Below are 22,052 nucleotides of genomic sequence, written 5' to 3'. Positions count from 1 at the left end.
ATCCTCCAGGTCCGAGTTCAGCTGCTACTTGCACAGCCCAGGTAGGCAGGCTTCATCCCAAAACAGGTGCCTTCAGCGTGGTCCAGCTGATTTGTGCCTTCCAGACGGGCGGTCCTGACGTTGTCCTCAACAGGCCATCAGGGTTGGACAGTTGAAAGGCTCTTTAAAGTGAACCCAGACGCTTGCAGCTCTAGTCCACGACAGGTAGGCAGCGCATGAAGTTCATCCCCACAGCAGACACACCCAATGCTTTCAGCTGCCCGCGCGGGATATGGGACAGCCAGTAACCCAGTCTGCTACCCCCGCCTCTCACGCTGCGTCGGGGGCGGGGCGGGGCGGGGCACTGGGCGCCGGCGAACGGCGTGCGACGAGCGAGGGGCGGGGCCGGGGCGGAGTGGAGCGCGCATGCGCGGTCGCCTTTGTGTGGGTCGAGCAGCAGCGGCGGCGGCGGCGGCGGCGGCAGCAGCAGCAGTGGCGGTCCCACTGGCAGGCGGGCAAGAGGGGAGTCCAGGCGGCGTCCGGCGTGGGAGCCGGGGGACCACGATGGTAAAGAAGCGGAAAGGCCGCGTCGTGATCGACTCAGACACGGAGGACAGCGGCAGCGACGAGAACCTGGATCAGGTGAGGGCAGGCCGCGGAGGCGCGGGCCAGCCGAGCGGGAGGGCTGAGTCCTGGCCACCCTAGTCAGGAGCCGGTCGGGCCCCGGGCCTTCTGTCCGGAATGCCTGGCCCGCCCCGGGCCCTGATCGCCACTGCCTCCTCTTTCTGCCCTCCTCGCGGTGCCCAGGGCCTTTGGAGTCTGGCTGGGGCCTGGAGACGGAGCCCCGAGGACTTGGCGCCTTGGGCGGGGAGGCGGGGCAGGGACCAGACTGGTGGGCCTCGGGCTCGGGAGAGTGGAGGGGTCCTTGATCTGCCAGATCCAGATCGGGGCGACAGGCTGCAAGCAATCCAGGAACGGAGAGATAGGAAGTATCACCCGCCAACCCGCTAGGCAAGGAGGTTTTCGAGGAGGTGCAAGGGTGATCGTGGGGCGGTGGGGGGGAGGGAGGCCGAGAATGTGCGGGCGCTGGAAGATGAAGTTTTTCAGACAAGGGTCTGAACCGAGAGGAGGGACACTCGTACTGTTCCGGGGAACCTCTCCGTTGCTTCGCGAGGAAGACTTAGCTGTGAGCACGAATCTGTTTAGCAGCTAGGGTCGTTTGTGGTTGAGAAGGGTCCCCGTTGAGATGTCAGACCGAAGAGAGCTCTTGGGAAGAGGAAAGAGGGCAGAAGTGGAGAAATATCTAGGGCGGCACGGAGGGACTGTGGCGAGGCCTCTTGGCCCTTTTCATGTAGCATCGCAGAATTCTTTCTACTTGAAAGATGTTCAGGAACCATTGAAAGTAACTTTTGGTCTGTCTTGGGACTGCTTGAAATGTTTACTCTAGAAAATATTATAGGGATGAAGTTGTCCTTTGTAGCAATGCTCTAGTGGTACCAGGAAATACAAAGAGGGTTCCCCCCCATATTGTGAAGAGACTATGTAAAGAAAGACTATGCAAGAGGGAGTAGTTTTATAAGTTGAGTAGAGAGAGTACTCCAGTTAGAGTCTGAAATTCTTGAGTTCTAGGCTGGACAGTGTTGTTTACTGGGTATGTATCTTTGGCCATAACTGTAAAGTCTAGATAAAACATCATCCCTGTATATCTGATTGGGTTATTTGAAGGATTAAGTGTTTGTAAGAATTAATGTTAGTTCAAGCACTTCTGAACTAAAGCTTTTTTATAAATGGCTTCTTGGGAGTCCTTTGTATTAGGCCAGAGGTATCAGGCTAAAATATTAGGTCATGAAAGGGGAGGACTTTAAGAAAGGGGCTGGAGATGTGTTGAAGAAAAGAGGGCTGTTTTGAAAATGGTAGTAGAGAGGTGGGAGGTGGGAAAATAGTGGGACCTGTGGAAAACTTTAAAAGAAATAGAAACCTTGTTACGGGATAGGAATTGAAAGTTAAGTTGAAAATATTTGTACTGAAAGGCTCCTGAAATTTACAAAAATAGAAAAAAAATCACTCTTGACTATAAAAATTTGATTGATAATTTTAGACTTACACTTGATTGGAACTTTAAAAAAAAAAAACACACCTATTTCCTAATCTAGAAATATAGATATTTCTGATAATAACATCAGCTACCATTTACTTAGGGCCTGGAGTGAACAGCTTACCTCAATTAAGTGATTTATTTACATTGTCAAGTTTTCAAATTATGGTGAAGTTGGTACCTGTTTCCCTGGTTTTAGATATGAGAATGGAAGTTGAAAATGTAACTTATCCAGATTTACACAACTTGTTGGTGGAATTTGAACCCAAATCTGTAGACTCTTTCCACATACCAACTTAATCTGTTTCTCATATTGCAAAATGAAAATGATGTTTCTTAGCCATCTTCTCTAGTGCTAGAATTTGTGTTTGTAAAGTACATTGAATAGCAGAAATTGATACATCAATTAAATAGATTATTTGGGGGGCTTCCTTGGTAAAGCACTCTTAAGACATCTACTCTGAAGTTGAACGAACTAAGCTGTAAATTATCCTGTTTTTGGTGACTTTCCACAGAATTTTAACAAATGACATGAGTTGAAAATTTCCTTTTGTAGTAGTGGGATTTTACCTGATTGACAAAAAGCTTTGCCAAAGTGAGAACTAGAGGAGATTGCAACTTTAAAACCAACTTTATCTATTTGTGAAAAGACATTAGCATAAAATTTGTAAGTAATACCTAATGCATTTTAACAGCAATTTCAACTTCCTCCTCTTTAACTACTCATTGGCATTCTGTTATCAGATTGGAACAGGATCAAAATTCCCTTTTCTGCACATCCTAACAGAGGCATCAGTACATTCTATTTGTTCAGCACTCTGCCAGGCTCTCAGAGAAATCAAAAAGAAACGTCTATGCTCTTCAGAAGTTTTGCCAGAGATCTTTAGCAGATGTTCAAAGTCAACCTGGTTTTGGGGTTTTTAGGAATCCTCAGAACAAAATTAATGCATTCTGGGCCTTCATCAAGATGCCTTGGACTGCTCCATCTAGTAGTTCTGGGCCTTTGTTGGGGGTATAACATTGTATTTGCTGTCTAGTGTATGGTCCTTGTGGAAAAAAAACAAACTATGACAAATCTCTGAGTGTTTATGGTGAGAGTGGAGCACAGTGGTAAGGAGATCTTTTGTTTTTCAGATGGGAATCTAAGCCATTATGTCAGAAATAGTACCTTCAAGTTAGTCCTTACTGAAGGTGAGGGAGATGGGCCTTCTACACTGGTATTTCCTGGGGGTGGGAGGAGAAATGTGTCAGAAACTGCTGGAGTTACTTGTTTAAGGTATACTTTGCAGAGACTCCCATCCCAGAACCTACTGAATCAGACCCCCGCAGGGTACTATCTGCATTTTTACAGCCCAGGTGCTTAAATTTGTGTTAGACTTTGAGACCACTGTCTGTATGCAAGTTTTAATCTTTTTGGTAAGATGCTCCAAGTAGTTTGGGAGAGAAATATCTTCACATATAACCGAAGGACCTTAACATATTTTTCAGGTAGCAAAACCTGCTTGTTTTTCTAAATCTCTGAAGCTGTTTGAATTGTTGGGATTTTTTTTTTTTTTTTAGGCCTGTTTTTTTTTCCTTTCTTCTTAGTGGGAAGAGGTATGTAGTAACTGAAGTGAAGTTGTTTAAAATGTGTTTTAACTTTCAAGGTTTTTAAAAACTCAGACCTTTGAGAATTTGAAGGATTTAATGTGTGACCTAATAATGACCTTATTTTTTTCTGTTGGCCACACCCTTTCTTCAACATTTTAGAATTGCAAATCATGAAGATACTTGCATTTAGCACCTCTTGGAAAAAACAACAACAACAATTTGAGCCAAATCTAGGCTTTTTTTTTAATGCCATTCTGTACCTCTATGGAGATAATGTGTGTTATTCTTTATGGAATAATGTTTATGCAATGGGTCCTATAAAATGTAAAGCATCCCTGATAATAAAGGAATCAGAGTTGTCTATTCATTTTAGTACAACTCAGTATTTATAAAAACTTTACTCTGGGAAATCCCGCTGTGATATGTGAGTTAAGGATCCCTTGTTGTCTATGTGGCGGCACAGGTTTGATCCCTGGCGTGGCACAGTGGATTAAGGATCTGACATTGCTGCAGCTGTGACATAGGTTGCAGTGGTGGCTCAGATTCAGTCCCTGGCCTGGGAACTTCATATGCTGCAGGTATAGCCATTTAAAACAAAACAAAACACTTTACTCTGTCTTTTTCAAAGGAAAAAAAAAAAAAAGCTGTATGCATACTAGAATGCTTTATTTCATAATTTCCATTCTTATTTAAAATAGTGACTTGTTATCCTTTCCTGTTTTTCTCTGCTCATTCTCCTTGAAGTAGCCATAAGTAACCTTTTGCTTTTTAAAAAGAAATAGACCTATAAGTATTTTCTAGGAATTATTATTATGTGTCTGCATTTTTATTGTGAAAAAATTTTAAATATCAAAAAATTAACATTAGCACTCATATTTCCACCATTTAGAATCAACAGTTGTAAATGTGTATATGTATACACACCTTTTTTTGATGAACGATTTGAAAATAAGTTAAAGATTTTGTGCTACTCCACTCATAACTGTTGGCAGCACACATCTCCTGATAAGAACATTCTCTTTTTTAAAAACTAAAAAAAAATTTTTTTTTTGTCTTTTTTTTGCTATTTCTTGGGCCACTCCCACGGCACATGGAGGTTCCCAGGCTAGGGGTCGAATCGGAGCTGTAGCCACCGGCCTGCGCCACAGCCACAGCAACACGGGATCCGAGCCGCGTCTGCAACCTACACCACAGCTCATGGCAACACCGGATCTTTAACCCACTGAGCAAGGGCAGGGATCGAACCTGCAACCTCATGGTTCCTAGTCGGATTCGTTAACCACTGCGCCACGGCGGGAACTCCTAAAAAATTTTTTTTTAATTAATTTTTTTTTTTGGCTGCACCAGTGGCATGTAGAAGTTCTCAGGCTAGGGATCAAATCCACACCACAGCTGTAACCAGAGCCACAGCAGAGATAACACTGGATCCTTAACCTACTGCTCCACAAGGGAACTTCCAAGGACATTCTCTTATGTAATCACAATCCCATGATCACACTTAAGAAAATTGACAGTAAAAATATGGAACCCTTCATGAATTTACATGTTATCCTTGTGCAGGAGCCATGCTAATCTTCTATTGTTCCTACTTTAGTATATGTGCTGCTGAAGCAAGCACTCTAGGAATTATTTTTAGATATTATATGTTAAAAACACCATTGTTATAAAGTATCCTTCCATAATAAACCTTCCCCAGAAAAGTTGGGAAATTTAAAAGTTGTGTTTCTCATTAAGATAGTCTTTTTACATTAGTCAGAGCAGAGTTTGAAGTATAGGATGAATTTGTGAGATGTGTCAGTGTTAACTTGAGAAGTTTTAATTTGTGTCATAATGTTGCATCTAGCCTGATGTAACTTATCTGCCGATTTCACTTGATTCTTCTTTAGAAAGGTTCTTTGGGGAAGACTGAATCCCTTGGGAGCTTTTCTTTTAGGAAAAATTCAAAGCCTATCTTTGACATTGGTTCTCTTGGTGTCTTTATTTGCTCCCTTCCTAGACCTTAAGTTCCCCAAGGGCAAAGTTGTTTTTTTTTTTTTTTTTTTAATCTTTCAACAAATGTTTCAGTGCTAGGCAATAGGGCTATTGAGGGAGCAAAATGGAAGCAGTGTCTACCTTCAAAGTGGGGGGAAGGAGGGGCAGGGGCTGGCATTGCTTAGAGTCATTTCCTTACACTTGCATTACAGGCTCTGAAGAAGAGCAAGGATTCTGTGAGAGCTTGACCAGGGTGTCCCTATGCTAGCCTGATGAAAGTGACATTTAAATGAGACCTGGAATATGGGTCAGAACAAAGCGATTAGGAGACTGAAGAGTAGAGGGACGTGTGAGAGTTCATGGTTGAGGGACTAACATGTACAAAAGTGTTGAGGCAAGAAGGACCTAGCATCTTCATGGCTCAGGTCGCTGCTGTGGTGCAGGTTGATTCCTGGCTGGGGAAATTGTACATGCCCTGGGCGCAGCCAAAAAATATCAAATTTAAAAAAATTGAATCAAATAGAAAACATCATATATCAGATCTAGTAAAGATAAGTATTGCTTAATAAAACCTGTGTTTCACATATATACGTGTGTGTATACACACTGGGTCACTAGGTATAATTTATCTTACTGTGGGCTGTGGTTAAAAAGTTTTAGGGGAGTTCCCATTGTGCCTCAGTGGGTTAATAAGAATCCAGCGTTGTATCCAACTTGTATCCATGAGGTTGTGGGTTTGATCCCTGACCTGGCTTAGTCGGTTAAGGATCCGGCATTGCCACAAGCTACATATGGTATAGGTTGCAGATATGGCCTGGATCCCATGTTGCCATGGCTGTCGCATAGGCTGGCAGCTGCAGCTCTGATTTAGTCCTTATCCTGGGAACTTCCTTATGCTTGCAGGTGCGTTCCTAAAAAGGAAAAAAATGTTTTAGGAGTTCTCTTGTGGCTCAGTGGCTCAGCGGGTTAAGGGTTCGTGTTGTCAGTGCAGCAGCGTGGGTTGCTGCTGTGGTGCACGTTTGATCCCTGGCTTGGGAACTTCCACCTGCTGCAGGTGTGGCAAAAAAAAAAAAAAAAAAAAAGGAAAAATAAAAAGAAGTTCCAGGTTGGCAATATAAAGACCGTGGACCTTATTCTGAGAGTAATGAGAAACCACTGAACGGTTTTAAGGTGGAAGAGGTGTTCGGATCTGTCCTTTGAAAAGTTTTCCAGACTTCCCTTCATGGCTCAGCAGTTAAGGAACCCAACAGGATCCATGAGGGTGTCGGTTCCATCCCCGGCCTGCTCAGTGAGTTTAAGTATTCGGCGTGGCCATGAGCTGTGGTGTTGGTCGCAAAGGTGGCTCGGATCCCGCATTGCTGTGGTGTAGGCTGGCCACTGTGGCTCCGATTCGACCCCTAGCCTAGGAACTTCCATATGCTGTGGGTATGGCCCTAAAAAGCCAAAAAAAAAAAAAAAAAAAAAAGGTTTCCCAGTTTGCTCTGTTGAGAGTAATCTGGAGAGAGGATACCAGTTAGGTAGCAGATAGAGGAGTCCAGGTCAGAGATGGTGGAGAGCATAACTTCCACTTGAATGGAAGCTCTAAGAGGGCAAGGCTGTTTGTTCAGTGTAGTGTCCCTATACTGGAACAGTGCCTGGCCTGCAGCATGCACCTTGCCAATATTTGTTGAACAATGCCATCCTTAAATTGATGTAGTGATAGAGATGGCAAAAGGTGGATTCAACTGGACACAATATCCAGGCTGTCAAACTGAGAGGACTTGATGACTGATTGGATGTTGGGGGTGAGGAAGAGGAAGTTCCGGCTTGAGATGGGGAACCCTGGAAGAAGATCAGGTTTGAAGGTGAAGAACATGTGTTCAGTCTTGGATAGGTAGAGATTAAAGTTATCAATGAGAGGGAGTTCCTGTTGTGGCTCAGTGGCTTAAGAATCTGACTAGTGGAGTTCCCATCGTGGCTCAGTGGTTAACGAATGCGGATAGGAACCACGAGGTTGCTGGTTTGATCCCTGGCCTTGCTCAGTGGGTTAAGGATACGGTGTTGCCATGAACTGTGGTGTAGGTTGCAGACGCAGCTCGAATCTCGAGTTGCTTTGGCTCCGGAGTAGGCTGGTGGCTATAGCTCTGATTAGACGCCTAGCCTGGGAACCTCCATAAGCTACAGGTGTGGCCCTAAAAAGAAAAAGAAAAAAAAAAGTTAGCCATGAGATTTTCGAGTAGAGACATTGAGTGGGTGGTTGAAAATAATGCCTGCCTGACACTGAGTGGACAACTAATAAGTATTTGTGGAATAAGCAAATGCTGCTTGTCATATCATGATGGAAAGTTAGATTCTAACTTTTCTGACTATTGGTAGGATTACTTGGAGATAAAGGGACACTGTCAGCTTGGGAGTTCTTGCTTTAGCCAGTCTATTATAATACTGATATATCTTCTATAAGGCGTGGAAATGTGCATTAGTTAGAAAGTGTCTAAGTGGGAACTAAGTAGAATGGTAGAATTTTTAAAAATTTTTATCTACTTTTTATTTCGAATGAGTGGAAAACTTAATTTCATCAGTTCTTTGACATTGTGGGCATTTATATAACTCAGTATTTTATCTGTAATTATAATTATTTTGCTGGGAATTGAATGGGGATGTTGCCACATTTAGTGCCAGTCATGTGAAATGTAAAGGAATGTTATACTGCCACTTTGGAATTACTAATTCAGAAGGGGTTTTGTGTGTATGTTCATTGTTTTGGTTTGTTTTCTTTTGTTTTTTAATTATAAAAATAGTACCTGCTTGTTGAAACAGTACCAGCAAAACAGAAATACCCCCCTGTTCCACAAACACCTATACATACAATGACTCTATTCCTCTCTCCTGAAAAGTAACCAGTGTTCACTGTTGGAATGATGTTCCATTCTCAACAATTTTGATATGAAAGAAAGAATGGGAATTAATGTCTCAGATTTAAACCTCTATGAATTACTACCCTTTCCCCATCATCTCTCAAGTCCTGCCACTCCTCTCTGTCCCTTTGGCTACTTAGCTTGTCCAGGTCATCATCCACTCTGATGACACTGCCCCGGATTCCTCCTGATTCCTCTCCACTTCCTCCCTGGCCCCTCTGGCCTGTTCCTCTCTCAGTCAGAGTGCTCTTTAAAAAACCCTCAGGGAGGAGTTCCCGTCGTGGTGCAGTGGTTAACGAATCCGACTAGAACCATGAGGTTGCGGGTTTGATCCCTGCCCTTGCTCAGTGGGTTAAAGATCCGGCGTTGCCGTGAGTTGTGGTGTAGGTTGCAGATGCAGCTCGGATCCCGCCTTGCTGTGGCTCTGGCGTAGGACGGCGGCTACAGCTCTGTTTAGACCCCTAGCCTGGGAACCTCCATATGCCGAGGGAGCCGCCCAAGAAATAGCAAAAAGACAAAAAAAAAAAAAACCCTCAGGGAGAGTTGGGGAGTTCCTTGGTGTCTCAGCGGGTTAAGGGTCCTGCGTTGTTATTGCTGTGGCAAGGGTTCCATCTCTGGCCCTGTAACTTCTGCATGTAGCTGGTGCAGCCAAATAATAAATAAACAAATTAATTAATTAATAAAAGCCCTCGGGGATGGTTACACCCCTGCTTAAAACCTTTTGATAGCTCTCCACTGCCTTCAAATAAAATTCATTCTCCTGATCTCTCTTTATAAATCTGGGAATGATGTTTCTTCTTACCTCTAACCTACCACTTTGCATCCCGCCCACCACCACCCCCTTGCCTGTGAAGCTCCAGTCATACTGGTTTCCTTTCAGGTGTTTGGCTAAGCCAAGCTGTTGCTAATTTCAGGACATCTATTCTATCTGAAGACCTCTGTCCAGAAGACTGCACCCTGTCTCCTCCCCCCAAGTTTCTAGTCTCAACCTAAACACCATTGCCTCAGAGAAGCCTCCCCTAATTACCCTTTCGCAGACAGGTTCCCCATTCCCTTGATTCACTTCCTTCTTAGCACTTATCACTAGATATAATTTTTTCTTTACCTGTTTCTTTTCAGTTTCCTTCACTTGGTTTTAAATTCCATGAAGTCAAGGACTGTGTATCTTTTCTGCATGACTGTCTACCCAGAACTTAGTACATAGTAGGTGCTGGTAGCAGGGGAACTCTCTGTCTTAATTTTCCAGAATTCAAGACTTTCAGTGCTAAACCAGGACAGTCCTGAGCAAACCAAGATGTTTAGTCACCCCAGCTGCTAGTAATCACTTATATTAGTTGTATTTGTGGAATGAATAAGTGAAATACAGCTCAGCATACTAATTAGCTATATAAACTTCTGAGGTTTATCCATTATCCATATGGGCTCTTATTCTCCTTTTCTGAGGCACAGTGTATCCAGTGATCATGACACATTTGATTAAAGAGGAGAGATTTGGAAGTTCCTGTGTGGCACCTGTGGGACCCGGTGTTTTCAAAGCTGTGGCGCAGATTGCAACTGTGGCATGGGTTCAGTCCCTGGTCCTGGAGCATCCACATGCCAGGGGTGTAGTCCACCAAAAAAACAAACAACAAAAACAACAACAACAAACCGTGAGATTTAATTTCCTTTAAGTAAGGGGAAGCAAAGTTGCTTTATTACAGGTTGATCCAGGTAGACATTGCAAAAGTAGGCTGTTTTGAATGAAAGGGTGGGGGAATAAATCCTAAGGTTTATGAGTCTTCATGTATTAATGGATTAGAATTGTAATTTTAACCAGACTAATACTATTTTAATAAATACTACCTTGCAATTAGACTTGCTTTATTTTAGGGTCTCAGTTTTGGCTGCCTAGTTTAAATATGACTTTTCAAGCAGTGTTAATGGCATCCTCCACAGCCATACCTATAGTATGTTGGCATGGGCAGCATCACTCTCAGCAGATCTTCAGCTTAAATGTGATATACCATGCTGGCACCACACACTGCCATTCCATCCTAGAGGAAGGCCAAGATAAGTAGGGAAGGTTTTTATTAGATGAGATGAAATACAGGGATGATGGTCAGAGAGAACCACTGGACACACAGAAATTCAGCTCACCCAGTGGGGCATAGTGAAATGGGCTGGCAGGAGAGAGCTGCAGATGGACCTACCCCTGTGCATCAATCAGATTTAGATTGGCTTTTTCGAGTACTGGTGTTGGATAAATCAGCCCCTATTGGTAGCAAATCAGATGATCTCTTCACGTGTGCAGTGCTAGCAAGACCTTTTGTTGCACCTTAGTATGTTTGGCTTTAATTATGAGCCTTCAATAAAATATAAAGGATTTAACTATGAAGAGTAGCCTTGCCATGAGTTCCCCCAGTAACTCCTGTACAATTCTCAGCTTGTGGAAAGGGTATATTTCACACTGTTAAGAAGATATTTGGGGAGTTCCCGTCGTGGCGCAGTGGTTAACGAATCCGACTAGGAACCATGAGGTTGCGGGTTCGGTCCCTGCCCTTGCTCAGTGGGTTAACAACCCGGCGTTGCCGTGAGCTGTGGTGTAGGTTGCAGACGCGGCTCGGATCCTGTGTTGCTGTGGCTCTGGCGTAGGCCGGCGGCTACAGCTCTGATTCGACCCCTAGCCTGGGAACCTCCATATGCCGCGGGAGTGGCCCAAGAAATAGCAACAACAACAACAACAAAAGATAAAAAGACAAAAAAAAAAAAAAGAAGATATTTGCTTCCTCTATACTATTGTTAATATGGTATTTAATGTCTTAAAAGAAGCAGGACTGTGCCTACCAGAGGCAGTTGTTAGGTTCTTAATTTAGAGTGAAATCTCTTTAGCAGGAAGGCAATACTAACATCTTAACACTTTAGTTACAGTAACTTTTTGGCGGGGGAGGCCATTGCTTTTCCCTGGCCAGGGATGGAACTTGCACCACAAGTAGTAACAACATCTTTAACCAGCTGAGCCTCCAGGGAACTCTTAGTTACAGTAACTTTAAATGGATACCTACTGCTTAAAAATAGTGTTCCAGGAAAGGATTTGATTGCTAGCATATCCTAATCCCTGTTGTAATGAATAGGTATTAAAACAGAATTCTCCTGCATTTGTGAACCTCAGAGGGTCAGGAAAGACATTACTTACCAGATGTCTTTCTAATTATAATAAATCTGCGTGAAAATAATGTGAAACCGAAGGTAATACTAAAGGGCATACACAAGTTACCATATGACCCACAATACCACTCCTAGGTATTTACCCAAGTGAAATAAAAACTTAGGTTTATACAAAAACCTGTACGTAAACATATAATCCCCCCAAGATGGAAACAATCCACATGTTTTTCAACTGGTAGATAAGTAAACAAAGTGTGGTATATCCACACAATGGAATACTACTTAACAATAAAAAGAAACAAACTGCTGACACCTGTCCCAGCTTCATGGATGAGCTCAAATGTATTATGCTAAGTATAGAAACCAGACTCAAAAGACTACATACTCTATGATTCTATATATATGACTTTTTATCATAGGCAGAACTGTAAGGCTCATAAAACAGGTCTGCTTGACAGCAGATGGAGGGAGGGATAAGAAGAGCACTAACTTCCTGAAAAGGCTTCAGATCATAAGAATGCTCTACTTTTTCATATCAAAATGTTAAGTACTATTGACAAGTGCAAATTACAGGGGTATTTGGGGGGATGATGAGACTGTCCTATATCTTGATTGTGGGAGTGGTTCAACTGTATGTATTTGTGGAACTCATAAACTGTCCATAAGAGAGGATCAAATGTATTGTATGTAAGTTATACCTCAAGTTTTTAAAAGACTAAACACACAAATATTGCTGTTTTGCATTTGGTCATAGGAGTTATTTTGGTATGAAAAATTAGGAGTGTTTTTACCATGTAAAGCCTTTTCAGGAAGTTAATATGCTAGCTCTCTCTAATGAAATGAGAAGAGTAACATTTCTCGATTGCTTATAAAGAAGAGATGGTGTCAGCTGTTAATCTGAGAAGGTCATTTTCTCATTCTGGCCAAGGAGGGTATAGTCCTAAAATAGAAAGAGACTGGAAGAAGAAAACAGCTATTTTACAGCAGCCTGTTTTTTAAAAAATTAGTCTTGGCACTTAAGCTATAATTGTATAGCACTGCCATCATCAAGAAATAATATTTCTAGTATTTATTAGTTGTATTTTTCTCTTTTCTTGGCACAAGGGGATAATATAAACTGTGACTGAAATAGGAGCTAAATTTTACCTGCCTTGGTTTGAATCCTGGCTCTGTCCTGTACTAGCTGTATAACCTTGGGTAAGTTACTTAACCTCTCCTGCTTCTTAGTTTCTTTATCTTTAAGCAGGAATGGTAATAGTACTCACCTTAAGGTTGTTGTGAAGATTAAATGTTAGATGCTTAGAAAAGTACCTGGCATCTAGTAAGTGTAGAATAGTTTTGGACTGGTATTGATATTAACATAGTGCCGGAATCATAGCAGGTATCCTTTTGTTGTGTTTTTGGGTGACTGGACTGAATTGGGGGGAAGTAACAGGAGAGGGGAACTGTGTGAGAGAGCAAATCGTGGTTGTAGCCATGACTTAGTAAATGCCATATCTCTTCCCCTTTAATCTCTCTTAAATCACCAGGACAAGGCAGAGGTGGTGAAATAGAAATATTTGGGTTGTCAAATTAGGATTCTAGCGGCCAGTATTCTTACTGCTTAAGTCTGGATTAAGCACTAGAATTATATGTTTTTCCCCCTGGTTTAGGCATTCAAAATAAATGACTTCAGGAACTTGTAGCTTGTCAGCTTATTCAGAACAGCCCTACAAATGCCAATTTTACCAAGAATCATATAGTAGGAGGACACTCAGAGTATTAGCTATGCCAGTAAGAACAGCGAGGAGATTACCTTTGTAGACATGGTTCTTCTATCAGTTCCTGAGAATCAGATCTTCTCTAGCTTGTAGAGGAAATGTGACAATTTGAGGGTAGCTTCCCATTCAGTTTTCTAGTCACTTTCCCATTTCAGACATACATTTCCCACTAAGATGGAAGGGACAGATTTTGAAAACATTTCTTCAGCACTCAGGAGTACTGGCTGGCAGTCTGTTCATGTGCTCAAAGTTCCCCTGATGATGTCCTTCGATTGAAAGCACAAAGATAAGAGATCTAAGGAAGGTGGGCATTTCATTATTCTTGGATATGTTTTCTCTGTGAACAAAACTCACCTGGCTACCTTTACCCTCTCAGGAGCTCTTGTCCCTGGCAAAGCGGAAGCGAAGTGACTCTGAAGAGAAGGAGCCGCCTGTGAGTCAGCCTGCAGCCTCCTCAGACTCCGAAACGTCCAACAGCGATGATGAGGTGAGTGTGGAGGGCTAGGCCCCTGGGACTACTAGGTGTTTGAGGGTCCTCAGTCAGTGACCCCTGGACAGCTTCTTTTTCTTAAACTGAGACCTTCCTGTCTAAGATCTATGAGAACTTCTTGGGGAAAGGAAATTACGTATGGAAAGCTTTCACATTGTGATGTTCTTTATACTGCCAGTTACCTAGTGGGTGCCTCTGTTGGGCATTTAGGTGGCCATTTTTCGGTCTTTTCAGCCCTTTTGCTGAGAGGACACGACTTGTTAGACATCATCTCTTTTATTTTTCTTCATCTTTTTAACCCCACTTTTACATTAGAAGGAAATTCTGTCAGGAGTGCCATATTTTAGTGGGAAATACTTGAGCAGGACAAGAAGCTTTCTTTGAGTAGATTGAATCAACATCCCTCAAAGTAGTGGCATTCACCTTAACGGAGAAAAAAATCCAGCTGTTCATTGCTCAAACCAAGATGGCTTTCCCAAACTGCTCTCTACCGCCAAACAAGGCTCTAAAAGATCCAGTAATGGAAGAAAGAGGCTGGGGAAAGGTCTTGGGAGCTCTCTTACATGTTCCTTATTTGATTTAAAATAAAATACTTTTTTTTCCCTTAGTAATTTCAACAGGAAGGCTGCATATCACCTTTCTGTTCTAATCTTTTACCCTGCTGTCTAGGAAAGTATTTCTGCCAGTATACTTAACAATGAAGTCCCACTAAAGTAAAAAAAGGTTTTTTATTATAATGAAATTTAATTAGCACCTGGAAGAGTATTTACCAGTGCCCTGTATATGAAAATTAGAAATGATTGCAAATTAGTAATTTTCTCTTAATCTTTAATGATTTAACAGGCCTAAAATTGTTTTGACAGCAAGGGGTAGTGAATGGGTGAATTTTAATTCTTTTTGTTTTATTTATTTATTTATTTATTTATTGTCTTTTTGCTATTTCTTGGGCCGCTCCTGCGGCATATGGAAGTTCCCAGGCTAGGGGTCTAAACAGAGCTGTAGCCGCCGTCCTACACCAGAGCCACAGCAAGGTGGGATCCGAGCTGCATCTGCAACCTACACCACAGCTCACGGCAACGCCGGATCATTAACCCACTGAGCAAGGGCAGGGACCGAACCTGCAACCTCATGGTTCCTAGTCGGATTCGTTAACCACTGCGCCACGACAGGAACTCCTGTTTCATTGATTTTTAATGGAGAAACTATAATTCCTCTACAATTGATAAAGTAACCTAATCTGTCTTTTTTTTTTTTTTTTTTTTTTTTTTTTTTTTTTTTTTTTTTTTTGCTATTTCTTGGGCCGCTCTCACGGCATGTGGAGGTTCCCAGGCTAGGGGTCTTACCGGAGCCGTAGCCACCAGCCTACGCCAGAGCCACAGCAACGCGGGATCTGAGCCGTGTCTGCAACCTACACCACAGCTCACAGCAACGCCAGATCCTTAACCCACTGAGCAAGGGCAGGGACTGAACCTGCAACCTCTTGGTTCCTAGTTAGATTCGTTAACCACTGCGCCACGACGGGAACTCCAAGTAACCTAATCTGTTAGAAAAGCAGGTTTTGTGAAATAATTTGCTTTGTTTTTCTTTTTTCTTTTTCTGTTTTTTTCTTTTTTTGTGCCGCTCCACAGCACATGGAGTTCCCAGGCCAAGGATCAGATCTGAGCCATAGTTGCAACCTAAGCTGAAGCTTCGGCAACATCAGGTCTTTAACACACTGTGCCATGCCAAGGATTGAACCTGTGTCCTGGTGCTCCCAAGACACTGCTGATCCAGTTGTGCAACAGCAGGGACTCCTGTTTTTTCAATTTTTTAAAAAGATGCATTGATAGGTGTTCCCGTCGTGGCTCAGTGGTTAACGAATCCGACTAGGAACCATGAGGTTGCAGGTTCGATCCCTGGCCTTGCACAGTGGGTTAGAGATCCGGCGTTGCCGTGAGCTGTGGTGTAGGTTGCAGATGCAGCTCGGATCCCAAGTTGCTGTGGCTGTGGTGTAGGCTGGCGGCTACAGCTTCGATTTGACCCCTAGCCTGGGAACCTCCATATGCCCCAGGAGCGGCCCTAGAAAAGGCAAAAAGACCAAAAAAAAAAAAAAATGCATTGATAATACAGGAATCTTGAAATAATTACCTTTCCCACTGTCCCTGCATCAGCTACTTTCATTTTCCACATTTCAGAAGTCAGCTGCTGTGGTGGTCCCCCCCACAATATTGTCTTGAGTTTGAATCCGTGTTGTGTTTAGAATACCTGTAACTTATTTATGGTCTTTGCTCTTCCTTAAGAGACAATCAGTAACTCTCCTTTGAAACATTTTTTTCTCCGTATTCCTATCATTAGATCCTAAGTGTGCAATTACTGTAGGGATTCCCTTCATCTTTTTTAGCTGCTTCTGCCAGGAGGTCAGTGTATGTATTAATTCCACAGCATTAAAGGAGCCCAGGAGCTCCCATCGTGGCTCAGCGGTTAACGAACCCGACTAGTATCCAAGAGGACGTGGGTTTGATCCTGGCCTTGCTCAGTGGGTTAAGGATCCGGTGTTGCCATGAACTGTGGTGTAGGTTGCAGATGCAGCTCGGATCCCAAGTTGCTGTGGCTGTGGTATAGGCTGGCAGCTACAGCTTCGATTCGACCCCTAGCCTGGGAACCTCCATATGCCATGGGTGTGGCCCTAAAAAGACCAAAATAATAATAATAATAATAAATAAATAAAAATAAAGGAGCCCCAAACTTGCATTAGGGTAGGTCCAGCATCCGTAAAAATGATTACAGCTTAGGATTCCCTTTTGTCACTTGAAGCTACTTAACCAAGTCTGAGAGTCCTCACCTTAGAATGCTACCAGCTGCTTATGTAGTTACTAGTGAAAAAGCTGCAGGCAATCTGCTCCCTGCCTAGTGGGGAAGGGGACTTTGAGTAACTTTGCTCCCACAAGGTTCTTAGCTCTTGCTGCTGTCTCCAGGTCCCACCCCCGAGGCCCACTGGCTTCTTACAGCTCTGCTCCTATCTCTTCCCCACCCTCCCGCTGTGAATAGCAGCCTTTATATTGTGGCCACTCTGAAAGGTGCCTGTTTTTTGTTCTGCATTATCACTTTCTGGCCCAGGCTACTAGCTTAAGCACAGAGCACCTCAAAGTTAGGATGAATATTTCATTATTTTGGACAATTAAGAAAATCTTTTTTAAAAAAAAATACTACCCACCACTAAAGAACTCAGTGGTATTATTGTGAACTCAGATTTATGGCTGCCATAGAAATATTTTAGAGTGGGTAGGACACATCTGAGAGATCCTTAGAATATAAAGTTTGAGACAGAGGCTCTTGCTTTTTTTTCTCTCTCAAAATGAATATTCATACATCTTTATAGGCAAAACCCATACACTGAAGTAAATTTTTTTTTTTTCTATTTTCTGCTATGGCTTTAATATCCTTACTATCTACAAACTAGGCTTTTAGAAATTTGGTTGGTTAAGGTGACAGTTAGTTCTCAGTCAGGTGGGGCCTGCTTGTTCCAGAAGCTACTCTGGCATATTTTCAAATATACCTCCCAACCCTTCTCCCCTCCCACCTCTCGTTGTTTATTGTCATTAGTGATGATGAATATAGGTAGAAGTATGCTGGCTCCCTTAGATTTGCTAAGACAGAAAACTAGTCAAGAACAATTGAGTTAGGGGGTTAATATATGATTTGTTATAAGGAGAGCTGTGCGCTGACTTTGGAGCAAGAAGATAACTAGCTGGGAGTTCTCTTGTGGCACAGAGGCTTGCATCAGTACTGTGACTAGGATTTGATCTCTGGCCCAGGAACTTCTGTGTGCCACGGGTGCAACTACAAAAAAAAAAAAAAAGATAGCTAGCTAATTGATGGGGGGGTAGGGGGAAGGATACAGGGAGGTTATCAAAGTTTCCTATCCAGGAGTTCCTGTCCTGGCTCAGTGGTTAATGAAGCTGACTAGTATCCATGAGGACATGGGTTCGATCCCTGGCTTTGCTCACTAGGTTGGGGATTTGGCATTGCCGTAGGCTGTGGTGTAGGTTGAAGACATGGCTCAGATCGCAAGTTGCTATGGCTGTGGTGTAGGCCAGCAGCTACAGCTCCAGTACAACCCCTAGCCTGGCAACCTCCATGTGCCGCGGGGGCAGACCTAAAAAGGCAAAAAGACCTAAAAAAAAAGTTTCCTATCCAGAAAAAAGTCCATTTGTTAGGAGGAACAGAGTCCTAAATCATGTAGTTCAGAGTCCTTTTTAGAAACAGGGTGCCTCTTGTGCAAACAGCTGCACCTAGATAAGAAATAAGAAGAAAGCCTAAATTTTCACTTGTTACCAGTAAAAATCGTTAGAAACCAAGAAAACCCTTTCTTCATTGTTCAGAATTGAATATAACTACATTTGTCAAAGCACAGAAACAGTTGAATTATGTTCTAATACACTCTGCATAAGAAAGAATGATTATTTTAAAAAGCTTCATGTACAATCTTGTTTTTTTAATGATTTTTATTTTTTCTGTTATAGTTGGTTTACAGTGTTCTGTCAGTTTTCTACTGTACAGCAAAGTGACCCAGCATGAATAGTCTTGTTGTCAACATTTTTGAGAAATAAGGAGTTCCCGTCGTGGCGCAGTGGTTAACGAATCCGACTAGGAACCATGAGGTTGCGGGTTCGGTCCCTGCCCTTGCTCAGTGGGTTAACGATCCGGCGTTGCCGTGAGCTGTGGTGTAGTTTGCAGACGCGGCTCGGATCCCACCTTGCTGTGGCTCTGGCGTAGGCCAGTGGCTGCAGCTCCGATTCAACCCCTAGCCTGGGAACCTCCATATGCCGCGGGAGCGGCCCAAGAAATAGCAACAACAACAAAAAGACAAAAAAAAAAAAAAAAAAGAAATAAAAGCATTTGGCCCAGCCCTGTAGTTCAGCACCTTTCACACCTGTTTTTTCTTCTCCAGAACTCTCAGCCTTCCTGGATGTGTTTTATGCTCCAGTGTACCTCTTCAGAGATTGTGGTATCTTGCTTTTCTTCCTCTCCATTTTTCCCCTACTTTCTTTTTTTCTGAAGCTTCTTCTCTTTCTTTCTTATCCCATCTGATCTTTTGGGCTCTTCTACTTTGATCTAGTTGCACTTGAATTCCTAGTCATTATCACTTGCTATTAATTTTTATTGATAGAACATTTTGAAAAGAGAAAACTTTTAGTTAAAATTCACTCAGTAATAACTTTTCCAGGAAGTTGGCCTAGGTACCCAAGAGCCTTTTTTTTTTTTTTTTTTTTTTTTTGCTTTTTAGGTCTGCACCTGCAGCATATGGAGGTTCCCAGCCTAGGGGTCAAATCTGAGCTACAGCTGCCAGCCTCCACCACAGCTTAGGGCAATGCCGCATACTTAACCTACTGAGCGAGGCCAGTGATCAAACCCTCGTCCTTATGGACACTAGTCTGGTTTGTTAACCCCTGAGCCACAACCGAAACTCTACCTCTTAAAAGTTTAAAATATAAAACCACTATATTTGAAACAAATGTTGACAGATTTTATTACATATAATTTTTTAACTGATTTAGTCATGATTATGAATGGCAGTTCTTGTACTATGAGATAATGACTTCCAAAATTCCGAGCTGTGTGGTACTGATTTTTACATCTCTTCTCTCCCGCCCCTTACCATAGGTAAGCAGTGGCCATTGTTCTCATCTCTGGTAATCTGCTCTACTTCCAATTTCCTTCCTTTGATCTGATTTGGCATCAGGAAACCAGGAAGCCCCATAGAGTTTAGGTTGGAGTACACTGCTTTATTTTTTATTTATGTATTTATTTTTTGTCTTTTTAGGGCCACTCCTGCAGCATATGGAGGTTCCCAAGCTAGGGGTCTAATCAGAGCTGTAGCCACCAGCCTACACCACAGCCACAGCAACACCAGATCCGAGGCATGTCTGCAACCTACACCACAGCTCATGGCAATGCTGGATCTGTAACCCACTGTGCAAGGCCAGGGATTGAACCCACGACCTCATGGTTCCTAGGATTAAACCCACACCCCAAGTTCCCATTGTGTTTCAGTGGTAATGAACCTGACTAGTATCCATGAGGACTTGGGTTTGATCCCTGGCCTTGCTCAGTGGGTTAAGGATCCTGCATTGCTACAATCTGTGATGTAGGCTGCAGACTCAAATCAGATCTGGCATTGCTGTGGTTGTGGCTTAAGCCAGCAGCTACAGCTCCAATTTGACCCCTAGGCTGGGAACTTCCATATTCTTCAGGTATGGCCCTAAAAAAAAGGACAAACCCTATGCCACAGCAGTGACTCAAGCTGCTGCAGTGGCAACACTGGATTCTTAACCTGCTGTACCACAAGAGTGCTCTCTCGAGTACTCTGCTTTAGTACTTAAATTTAACAGTAACTGTTTGGATTGCTTATAAGCCTTTTTTTTCTTTATGTAATACATCAGATTTCTTTGTTCTTGGCTATGTAGATTACCATGCAGTGCACTCATTTATCTAGATACCATAAAAATCTGATTGCAAGAATTTGGGAGAATAAAGTGATTTTATGGACTATTTTCTTAAACTTGTGTACAATAAATCTGATACTTCCTACCCAAACAGCAAAGTAGAGTACTGATTATATTTTACATTTTTTTGTGTCATTTCTGTTTCACTTTTGTTTTTATCTCCCTGACCAGACCGTAAGTTTTTATGATTGAGTGTAGGGATTCTCTACATTTTCCAGTTAAATGTATGTGATTGCCTCATGATAAAATACAGTGGTATCCTTTGTATACCTTTGTATCCTTTTGTCTGATTAATTACATAGTAATTTATTTCTTTTAAGAGAAAACTTAGCTGTTGTCATGTTCTTTAGGCTGACATTTGCATTTACTCTTCAACTCTGCCGACCCTGTTCTACCTTCGGGATGTGGAGGGGGTACACCTAAACCTGGAACCAAGTGCTCTTCACATACCTCTTTGTTGGCCACTGTCAGGATCTAGAATAATAACTACAGAACCTTTTTTTTTTTTTTTTTTTTGCTTTCTAGGGCCGCACTTGCGGCATATGGAAGTTCCCTGGCTAGGGGTCAAATCAGAGCCACAGCTGCTGGTCTACACCACAGCCACAGCAATGCCAGGTCCTTAACCCACTGAGTGAGGCCAGAGATCCAACCCGCTTCCTCATGGATACTAGTTGGATTCATTACTGCTGAGCCACAGTGGGAACTTCCACTACAGAACCGTTTTGCCAGTTGCTTTCATTAAGTATATATACCACTATTTTATATAGAATCCTACAATTTTAAAACTCCAATAAGTCATAGAGATTATTTGCTCGCTTGTTTCAGATAAGAAAACAGAGGCTCACAGAAGTTCTGGTTTCCTTTTCCCATCATAAGAGAGTACCCTGCATTTATATAGAACTTCGTAGTTTCTGATGTGCTCTAAACATCTTTTATTCTGTCTCCTTTGTGTCTCCTACTACCCTGATAGGTGGTCAAAACAGTATTATTATTCCTGCTTTACAGATAAGGAAACAGTTTCAGGTTGAAGGCTTGGGCTTTATTCCAGTTCTTTCAACCTCTAATCCTATAGTTTATCACTGGCCCAGCTATTCTTCTTGAACCCTACTTATCTCAAAGTATTTTCGTTTCACCGTAAATTCATTTTAGGAGTAAATGGGCTACAGTGTTTTGGGATTTTTTTGTGGGGGGAGGGGGTTGGCCACACCCAGGCATATGGAAGTTCCTGGGCCAGGGATTGAATCCAAGCCATAGCCGAGTCCTCTGCCACAACACCAGAACCTTAACTCATTATGCCAGGCTGAGGATGGAACCCACGCCTCCACAGTGACCCAAGCCACTGCAGTCAGATTCTTTTTCTTTTTCTTTTTCTTTTTTTCTTTTTTTTTTGGGGGGGGGGCTTTTTAGGGTGGCACCTGAGGATATGGAAGTTCCTGGGCTAGGAGTCGAATCAGAGCTACAGCTGCTGGCCTACGCCACAGCCACAGCAACACGGGATCCCTAACTCACTGATCCAAGGCCAGGGATCAAACCCGCAACCTCATGGTTACTAGTCGGATTTGTTTCCACTGTGCCACAACCAAAACTCCTATAGGTAGATTCTTTACCCACCCCACCACAGTGGGAACTCCCCACAGTGGTTTG

General features: G+C 42.7%; 1 protein-coding gene and 1 non-coding gene across 3 annotated transcripts in view; one reads left to right on the top strand and one right to left on the bottom strand.

The window, feature by feature from the left end:
- Positions 1–396: 396 nt before the first annotated feature.
- RTF1 (RTF1 homolog, Paf1/RNA polymerase II complex component) overlaps positions 397–22,052 on the top strand; it is a 56,086-nt gene continuing 34,430 nt past the window's right edge. Inside the window, exons 1-2 of one of the 2 annotated variants that reach the window (XM_021097446.2) lie at positions 397–621; positions 13,810–13,920. In XM_021097446.2, coding sequence (XP_020953105.1) covers positions 406–621; positions 13,810–13,920 — 327 coding nt within the window. In that variant the 5' untranslated portion in view covers positions 397–405. The remainder of the gene's footprint in view (positions 622–13,809; positions 13,921–22,052) is intronic. The other variant, XM_084973928.1, reaches the window with a different exon arrangement.
- Positions 5,180–5,282, bottom strand: LOC146406395 (U6 spliceosomal RNA). The gene has a single exon (XR_014832282.1). It is a non-coding gene; the product is annotated as a U6 spliceosomal RNA (small nuclear RNA).

Source organism: Sus scrofa, chromosome 1 (genome assembly GCF_054392235.1).
Source record: "Sus scrofa isolate SSC_HxYL_T2T_F1_AM1 chromosome 1, Sscrofa_HxYL_maternal_Yorkshire_Landrace_v2.0, whole genome shotgun sequence".
NCBI lineage: Eukaryota > Metazoa > Chordata > Mammalia > Artiodactyla > Suidae > Sus > Sus scrofa.
Note: the sequence above shows the minus strand (reverse complement) of the source record. Positions and strands in the feature narration are given on the sequence as shown.